Source organism: Diorhabda carinulata, chromosome 3 (assembly GCF_026250575.1).
Source record: "Diorhabda carinulata isolate Delta chromosome 3, icDioCari1.1, whole genome shotgun sequence".
In the NCBI taxonomy this organism is placed as follows: Eukaryota; Metazoa; Arthropoda; class Insecta; order Coleoptera; family Chrysomelidae; genus Diorhabda; species Diorhabda carinulata.
Genome location: NC_079462.1, coordinates 8,400,313 through 8,410,160, shown reverse-complemented (window position 1 = coordinate 8,410,160; position 9,848 = coordinate 8,400,313). Strand labels below are relative to the sequence as shown.

At 28.5% G+C, this 9,848-nt stretch overlaps 2 protein-coding genes across 2 annotated transcripts in view; one reads left to right on the top strand and one right to left on the bottom strand.

Moving 5' to 3' along the window:
- Window positions 1-1,654: 1,654 nt before the first annotated feature.
- On the bottom strand, window positions 1,655-2,742 carry LOC130891754 (uncharacterized). The gene is made up of 2 exons (XM_057796691.1): window positions 2,532-2,742; window positions 1,655-2,479 (listed from the first exon to the last, which is right to left on the bottom strand). Exons 1-2 carry the CDS (start codon window positions 2,647-2,649, stop codon window positions 2,301-2,303), a joined length of 297 nt encoding a protein of 98 aa, XP_057652674.1. The 5' UTR covers window positions 2,650-2,742; the 3' UTR covers window positions 1,655-2,300.
- Window positions 2,743-6,004: 3,262 nt separating this feature from the next.
- The window catches only part of LOC130891751 (protein pellino), a 119,446-nt gene continuing 115,602 nt past the window's right edge, over window positions 6,005-9,848 (top strand). The window contains exon 1 of the mRNA XM_057796689.1: window positions 6,005-6,360. Within this exon, the coding sequence (XP_057652672.1) occupies window positions 6,350-6,360 (11 nt within the window). The 5' untranslated portion in view covers window positions 6,005-6,349. The remainder of the gene's footprint in view (window positions 6,361-9,848) is intronic.

Sequence of the window (9,848 nt, the reverse complement as noted above, 5' to 3'; positions counted from 1 at the left end):
ATTTATAAAATAAATAAACAACATTAAAAATAATAAAATATCATTAAACAAATAAAAATTTCAAAAAATCAAAAAATGATTTTATTCGGCAACACCATTTTTTAAAATTCTTTTTTCATAAATTATCGAAAACTTCAAGTAACAAGTCATTTTCCTCAGATTTTGAATGTTAAAATCATACATATTGACATTAAATAATTTTATCATTTTTGCGGATGGTTGAAACGTTGTGCATGATCCACCATTCCTTTGCAGCGTGGACCGAACCATAATCATATTTTATAACATTTACATCCAAATTCTTTACAGTGTTATAAAAATCCCTAAAAATACCCCTAAAAACACCCCATCCCACATCTTTTCCCCTTAAATTTGGGGGAAAAACCCCTAAGTTGGTAACCCTGCTTAAAAAATGCAAACTTAGTTGTTATTGAGTGTAAACAACATGGCAGATGTTCGACGTCAGTGCTCTCGATGGTATGTGGCAGAATGCATTTATTTTCACAGGTCAGTTTACGACACAGAATATCTACTCTATTTTTTGTTATTGATTTCCACCCAGTTCCACCAGAAATAAAACAGTAATTCAGTCAAACAGATTGCACATCATTCATTACGATGATACACTACTACTTACTATATTATCTAATTATATGTTATTAAATAAAATTGTAAGTTGAAATCCTTGTTTTATTTAAAAATATTTTTTGTTCTTAAATTTTTCTCCCAAAACTAATAGCTGCAGAGGAAAAAAATATACACCGTGATTTACAATTTTTCTAATGAATTGAGCGGAAAACAGTTAAAAACCCGAATTTTGTTTGTCAAACCTACTAAATTTTCTGTAACAATGGAGTCTGAAATTCAATTGAAATTCCTATTGCTCTTCTATAGGTAAATTGCTAGATGTTAAGAAATGAGCACTCGGAATATCAACTTGGTGCTCTTCGAAGATTACATCAGTGTCTACTATACCTGTATTAACCACATATGAATTTTCTTGGTTTACTATACACTCATGAACTTTGGCATAACTATGATCTTCATAAATGGAAGTAGACAATGAAGGCAGATGAGAGACAGGAATAGATCAGATAGCTTAAAGTTGTACTTATAAACTCTTAAGTTCACGCCCGCGCTGACGCTCTCGCTGGCTTGACGTTAGAACGCATAAGGGGGCGATTGTGTTTATAAATCACACTTCCTAATCTGTTTAATTTAAGTTGAACGCGAAAGAGGGCGTAACGTACAAGTTTATAAATTGACCTTTTTATATTTCAAATGTTTTCTATTGAAATTTGTAACATCACTTTCCTGAAAATGATTTTCACCCTAGCGAAAATTTGATGTTTGAATGACACAATTTTATTACACTAGCGCCACGTTGACCTTCTTATTGGGTATGTTTTGAGGTTGTACCCTTAACAATTTAATACTCCACTCATAAAGCGATAACACCTCAAAATTATTGTCTGTATTTTGAATTTTGAGATTAGTTCAATGCAAAATATGTTAGGACCGTCATTTTTCCAAATATGTTGAAGTGAAAAATTGCTAGATAAAATCAACACCCCTTGAAATCTGCCATTATATGCTACAGCCGCCTATTCGTAAATCTACCATTGAGTCGCACTGTATATAAATGTACATAAACCAGGTTCCAAAATTTTATTGTACAAACTAAATCTAACCTAAACTGAATCTCAATATTATAAATAAAAAAGTTTTGAGTTGAGATACCTATGTTGCATCAGGATTTTTAAAATTAATCTTTTATCATCTTTGTTCATAAGCAAAATTTAATAACCACATATTGTTTATACATCAATAGATTATACTTTGCAACTTCATACAAATATTTGATGGATTTTATTTAAAATATAAGTTGGTTATGGAAAACTAGAATTTTATTCAATTTTCTATTATTTTTTTTTGACAAGAAACGTCTTACACAGAAACACATTTTTGGTCAAAATTAAAAATGTTTCTTTTATTAGAAGTTAGAATAATGTTGAAACACAACTAGATATTAGATTCAAGTAATGAAAACTATATAAAACTGATAATTATATATTTCGCTCAAAGTATTATCTGAAGAGAAAGTATAAATAGTAAAATGTTATTTGAAAAAATCTAGTGTATTATTTTTCTAAAATAATGAAACCAAACAAATTCGATTTGAAAGTGCCAGTTGTAAATACACGAAAATTGTTTCTCCAAAAAAATATAACTAAAATTCATATATGTATACATACTGTTGTAGGTCTATGTAATTATTTCTCATTATAAATCACTTTCACTCATTTATAACTGATTGTTAAAATATCACAAGTTCGTAAAACACCCATTTTTAAAGGTGGTGGTACAGGTGTTTTCAGATTTTCAACTATGATATTCTCAAAATTTAAATCTACGGCTTTTACTTTTCCAGTAACTTGTGTATTTGTATACATATTTATAACGCATTCCTTTTGATTGCCTAAAATAGAAATTTATAAGATGAATATATCTATACAGCAGCACGAATTTACCACATATCGATGACAGGTAATGAATAAATCTATTTCTGAGAAATGCATTAGCTTCTTGTTCTTCTGTTGTTAATTGTTTATTATTCATTCTTATTTTTAGTGGTTTAGACTGATACATACATTGTACGTTTGATTTATTTAAGGTTAGGTTTAAAATGTGGATAAAAACAAACTACACATTCCTTCCAACAGTAAAACCAATATATCTGGCTGGATTGGCAACATAGCAACAACTCGCTGAGCACTGCGCGCTGTTGGCACTGTATACAAGGTGTGATTGATAATAACATCATATTGGTTATTGAACATTCACATATTTTTTATACAAATAAATTATTCAAAACGCTAGATGACGATTAGTAAAACAAAAATGCACAAATAAATAAATAAAGGTTATTAAAAGATGATTCCCTGTTGTTAAATTAAATCGGAAACTTACTAAAATTATTTCGTAGTATAGAAATTTTCATGGAGTACTAAGTAAACAAACGCATACCGAAACGCACAAATTCAATTATAAAGTTTCTTTAGTCTACATATTAATTTTCATTGAGAGTAATATAATAAAAAACTAGAAGTAAACGTAAAAAATTTTTAAATATATTAAAACTAAATTGGACTGATCACCGAAAAAGTATGGATATTGAAGCTCTTTTCCTAGATGACAATTCGAGGCGAACATGTTGGTTCATATTAATAAAGATATATGTAACTGTACAGCTTAGCCAAAAAATTTCAATCCAAATTCGTTTCATTTTATTGGCTTTAGACTTCGGTGGTGTTGTTTGAGGTTGATGAAATTTAATTTATCCTCATTTTACGCATAATCCGTTGAATTATTGATTCCAACGAACCTATTAAAAACATCCATCATATATATTAAACACAATTGTCTTATCTTTTCTAACATACGTCGCGACTCTATAATGTGTGCAACAAAAACTTCAAATAAAATTGAGTATAACCATTATAAAGTCTATAAACCTTCATTTGTTTGTTGTAGAACACCAAAATATTACATAAAAATATGTGACAATTTCACATGTAGCCCCTGTAACAATTCATGTGGTAATAATAATCTCCTACGGTTAGCAGTGATGCCAAACTATTTCCTCTCATGAAGATAAATTTTTTAATGGATTATTAATTCTCGACTTATCGTTTTTCCTAAACATATTCAAATCCTAGCAAATTACTTAACGAACCCAAACACGCCCGTTTTCATCACGTTATAACACACAAACCTATTTGAAAAAACATATATTCCTAGGACACAATAATATAAATTATCTTTCCCTTTCCTTATGAAATAAAATATATTGGAATCAAGTTGAAAAAAATCGTAATAATTAGAACGACTACATTAATTAGTTATACTATTATAGTAATAATCCTGTATTATTATTTTTGTGCTATATAACCCTTGAGAAATTTTATTGTATCCAACAATAATTAGAAACAATAATTACAATTGTTTATTTTTAAATTTGTTGAAAATTATTGTTAGACATTCACTTTTATTTATATTGTATTTTTATTGAATATTATAGTATATGCTACGCCCTTGGAAAGAGAAATTTACGAACAAACATGTTAGTAAATTAATACAATTTTCTTCTCAAAACAAGCTCAGACTTGAATAAAGCTTGCAACAGATCTGTACTAGTTGAGTCATCTTTTGAATTGAGTCTTAGAATCTTCCATTAAGTGAGACCAGTAAACAATGATTATGACGACTGCTCAATTATGTGTAAAAACTACTTGGCTTACTGCATCGAGAACCTCGATACCAGCATTTCTGCACGAATCACATCAGACCTTCTAAAATTTTCAATGATCGAAATCATTTTATCTTTGTCCGTTACACCCACGAGACAAGACGGCGTTGTTGCTCACTCTTTCTTCAGTTCTAGTTCGGCCTCCCAATGTATTTTCCCTGTGCGCTGTCAGATCGCGCTTACGGACGAGTTGAAACTTTGCAAAGTTTTGTAGAACATGTTATGCTGATTCTCCGAGAAAAATCTAGTCGCAATGACAAGATTTAACAAGAAAATTAACAAAATGGATCTCCCACCTAAATTTTACATTGGTTGTTCAACTGTTACTTATTTAATATCGTGTTTACAATTGTCAATCTATAAACAATGTCTAAATTTATTAAGAAAAAGATGCGCCCTGTTAAAGTGTGTTGTAGTGCCCTTGTAAATAATAGAGAAGTTGAATTATCTCTACTAATGGATATGGTCAAAATAAAAATGAAAAAACTGTAAGTACTTATTTAAAAAAATATTATGTTTAACTTATACATTTTTCGAAATGGAATTATTAATTCAAATAAAATTGTTCTTTTATTGAATTTGCAATTTCAAGAAAATATAACATCGTAATAATCATCATGGGTTCTAATGTAGGTTCAATATAGGCTTCTATAATAATGATGTGATTGATATTAACATCTGATTTCAGGAAACATTTCATAACTATTTATCAGTCTAGTATAAACCGTTTGCTTAAATTATATGCTCAAACTCCTTATATGCACCCCAGCTTTATTTGAAAATTTTGAAAATGATGTTGAAATAATAAACCCTATTTACCAAATGTGTATACTATTTAATCTTAATAACTCATGTATACTATTACTGAAAGGATACATTAGTTTCTTAATTTTTACTCATGATTACTTGTGCCATATTGAAGTGTTTTTGCATTTATGTTAATAAAGTTTATTAGTCAGCTCATTATATATGGGGCACCTTGCACTAGGAATTAGTTATCTAATCTAATCTTATCAAATTAATGTAATAACCCAGAAATAATCAGGATGTAACTTACAGATTTCAAAATAATACTCTAGAATAATAAAAATCGGCGCATTATTATAATTATGTTTATGTATAAAGTGATTATTTTCAAATATATAATTGTAAATAACAAATGCAGTAATTGGCATATTTTGTATCAATTTCAATATATAATTTCAAACTACCACACATTTTACTTTCCAGACACACTTAATTGCCATATTCTACTCAAGCTTCACACTAAGTACTTTGAAATTATCCAATTTTAATGAACTATAAATTTTATAAGCAGTTAAAATAATGTCTTTTGTTATTTAGTTTTTGGTCTAGTACTTTTCACTTATATAAATTATTTTATTACTACTGAAAATTCAATATTTTTTTATCTTTCAATGTTTTATTATCTTAGTTTTATGTTTTATTTCATTTTATTCTCCCATCGTCAATTATTATCGTTACTAGATTTATAGTTAAAAATGTTGTGAAATTTCTCCAACTGTTGTGGTTTTTCTATTTTTTGAAATATGGATCTGTTGGAGATATTTGAATTCGAACATGGCCCTCTATCTGTTAAAACTCAAAACTGTTCTGTGAACAGTTTCCGTGAAGCTAACTAATTTTGTTAGTGTAACTTTTATTAGATGTCACTAGGATCTGTGCGTATGTCACTTTTAGTTGTCTCCCACTAATCGAAAGGCGCCAGCGCCATTATCGTGTCGAAATTCTGCAGTCTACAGTGAAAATCACGGATGAAAGTGAATGCTCGGGGTTGAAATAAACTAATTCGTAAAATAATTTTTTCCGTATTTCTTGATCTAAAAGTACAATATCTAGTAACGACCATTGGTGCCTTTTTAATTAAACAGTGCATGATTAGTGGTCGCTATAGACAGAGTTTTGATAATGTCTCTTGGTAAACAAGCTAATTTTTGTGATGACTGGAAAATAATGAAATTTTAAATTCTATTTAGTATTAGAGAACAATTATTCAAACTGTCTAAGACGGCTGAAGCAATGGTCAAAAGGTATGTACTGTTGTTAATTGTGAAAAACAATTTTTATTTTCAGTATTTTTTATTTTTATCTTTAAAGAGAACAGGTTGGTATAATAATACAAACTTTCTTGTTCTATATAAAAGTAATTACTGATAAATAATATCGGCGGTTTAAATTTAATGATAAATAATTATGCAGTGATTGATCAAAGCATGTTATATTTAGTACCACGTTGAACATACAACGAAAGGTCATACTTTAAGCCAAATTTACTTCATGTGGTGATTTTGGATATGTTTTTAAATAAATAATATTTTGATGGCAAGAAACTTGTAAATTTCTATGTATAATAAATACTGAATCTAAAAAGTTTCTCTTTTAAAATGCAGATAAATTTTGTTATTTATGTATTTTATTTGTAGTGATTAAAATATATTATTTATCCCAACATGATAAATTTGAAATTGAAAAAATATATTTTGTAATGAAAGTGTTTTCTGCTGAAAACAAATATTTTTTTGTACCTAAATAAGTTTACCCTGACAAAACACAAATTTGTAAATAACAAATCACATGGCATGGAAAAAAACTTGTATGTAAATCTGTACTTACAATATGGTCATTTTCATTTGGTTCATCAAGCACTAAAGCTTATTTAATTCATGTAATAAAAATAAAAGTATTTCAAAGTATAGAAAAACTTATTCAATTTACTCCAGTCAGCTTCCTTTTTATATCTTTAAAATACAGCAAAATTTTATTTCCAAGACATGTTTTATTTCAAATTCTGCGAATTTTCATGATTTTGTATATTTATGTGATGAATGTTGGCAAAACAAGTTGTGTATTTAGTACAAACAATGACAATTTATTTTGAAATCTTAGACTAGAAGTTTTATGATATGAACAAATATTAGATATCTGAGGGATGTTTTAGAATAAGTTCACTTATACTAAATGTTAATGATTGATGCTTAGCATTCTCTTTTGAATGCTGAACTTTTTAAATAAATCAAAATTGCAGTAGCGTTTATTTGTTAGCTATGGCATTTATCGATGGGGTGAATTTATTCGCAAAGTCTGCCAAGAGGTAAATACAACATTCCAGTGTTGAGTTATCCTACTTATTTCTGCAATATTCTATTGTATGGCAACTATCAGTTTTCCAATAAAAAAGCAGCATTAAAAGTTATAAATGGGATGACATAATTTGAATGAGCTAAGAGCTTGGAACAATGTTTCAAGCAATGAATTATGGCACAAAAAGTATTGTAGATACTTATAGAGGAAATGTGGATATCAATCCAAATAACTATAGATGTTTACCACAAATTAAATTATTTCCAAACGTATTTTTTACATTCTACTAAGTAGAATTTAATGATTTTCCCAAGAAATTATGATTTATTCATATTGGGCGTTAAATTGACATGAAGCTCCCCTTTTGCACATGGATTGATATTTTTACTTCTATTTATTATGCGGCTTTTCAATACTTAATGAGTTATGTGTGTTTGTATCAAAATTTATATATCTGTATCTCCAAAGTTAACTTTCAGTATATTTCCAGTTGCGATAACTTAAGTCTTCTCATTTAACTTGACATTTTTTCATCTTATGATTTTAGTCTGTTTGAATTTGACTTGAAGTGAGTTATATTTAGTAGACAGTCACCAATAGGGTACTTATATTTTTTAAAAAGTATTTTTTTTTTATTTATTTAATAAGTTCTTGATATGAAATAATGTCAGAAAGTAAAATATTTAATCAAAAGTGAACCAAAATATCTAAATATTTGATTGAAAGTCTCAAAGATTTCAAATTTTTAGCCACATAAGAAAATGATTCTCATTGGTTTTCAGTTGTGACGTCAGAGGTTTAATAAAAATTGAGCAGTTGCCTGCTTGATGATCACGAGGTTATCGTTGCCGGCAACGTAGCGTATGTTGTTATAAAACAGTTTTTATTTATTAATTACGCATAAATAACACATTTTTCTATATAAAAGAATAAAGTGAATAAACATTTTATAGGTTAACTTCTTACATTATTTCATAATCATCTTAAAAATTAAAAATTTAATAAACTTAATTACTATAAAATATTAAAATAAGTTTAATTTGAATCTTACTTACATTAAAATGATCTTAGCAACAAAAATGATTACATTGTATCATAAAGAGAGAGATTCGTTGGATATAATTTGATAGGCTACGAAAAAATTTGATAGGAGGAGGGTTTGTTGGAAAGAGCCCTGATATAAGAATTGCTCCTCTGCAAGGCTGGGATTGTGGTGGTTGCTTGGGGTTGTCTTTGCCAACTTTTCTGGAAGAGGAAAAGCGGAGACGAAAAGAGAGCTTGAAAGTAAAAATGGTTCTTCTCGGATTGGGATTTTTTTTTATTTTTTGGAAAATTTTATTTATTTTTCTGAGCTTCAGCTGCGTTATTCATTTGGCTGAGGAACTGGTTCACCAGATTGCAAGGAAACCGCAGAAAACTTACAACACTGACGACTTTGTATCATATGTTGTCTTTATTTGATATTTATGACGTCACGCAATATGGCGGCTTTAACAAAATGTTTAAACTACCTACAAAATTTTTAAATTTTATCTAATTTTTTTCTTTATAGACATTGATCGAAGAATTAAAAAAATATTTAATAGAAGTTACATATAAACTATCCAAAACAATTTTTTTCTCAAACGTTGCAAGTACACTATTGATGCTAAACAACCTTTGTGCTCTTGACGGAAATTCAAAGCGAGATTTCCAGTTTATTTATTTCTACATAATTACTATCGTTGTAACATATCATTAAACTATTAAACATTATTTTGCGATTTTAAATTCTTATGATTATTATGACTGGAAATTACTATTAAATGTAGATGATTCATGCTGATATAACAATCTACTGCAATATTCGCGAAAAATACGAAGTGGGCAGCATCTGTTGATTTTCTTTCAAACTTCAATAGGGTTGATAAATAAAGCCAGAATACGATTTAATTTTGTTATTTTATAAACAATAGAAAGTGTTATTTGAAATTTTAGTCTAAATAATAAAATAATATACCGGTTTAAAGTGCTTTCCTAAGATAAAAAAACCACACAGATGTACTTTGAAAATAATAAAAATGCAGTAAAAGTTGTATTGTTACAAATGTAGTGCTTGTTAAAATCCCATACTAGTGGTCAATAAAGCTCTTGTGCACCTTTTTGGTAGTTTCGTGTAGATATTCAAGTCTCTTCCTCCCGTACTTACATGAACAAATGCATTTTTTGATCTTTAACTACATCATTCAGATTAATTGTGATCTCATAGGACCGGGAAATTAGACCCGACGTCTGTAGACACAAACTTTAATGTTTGTTGTGCCTTTTAGGCCATATAATACTATATGTCCCGTATTAGAAACCGCTTCACTTTCTTTTAGCGGTCTGCTTCTGACATAAATATATTTCATTACGCTAAAAAGGTTACTTGAATTTTCGTCATTCTTAAACCCAACTT

Coding starts and splice junctions, on each gene's coding strand:
- LOC130891754 (XM_057796691.1), bottom strand. CDS start 2,649: ATGTATCAGTCTAAACCACTAAAAATAAGAATGAATAATAAACAATTA. Junction 2,480..2,531: donor TTACCTGTCATCGATATGTG/GTAAATTCGTGC, acceptor TTTCTATTTTAG/GCAATCAAAAGGAATGCGTT.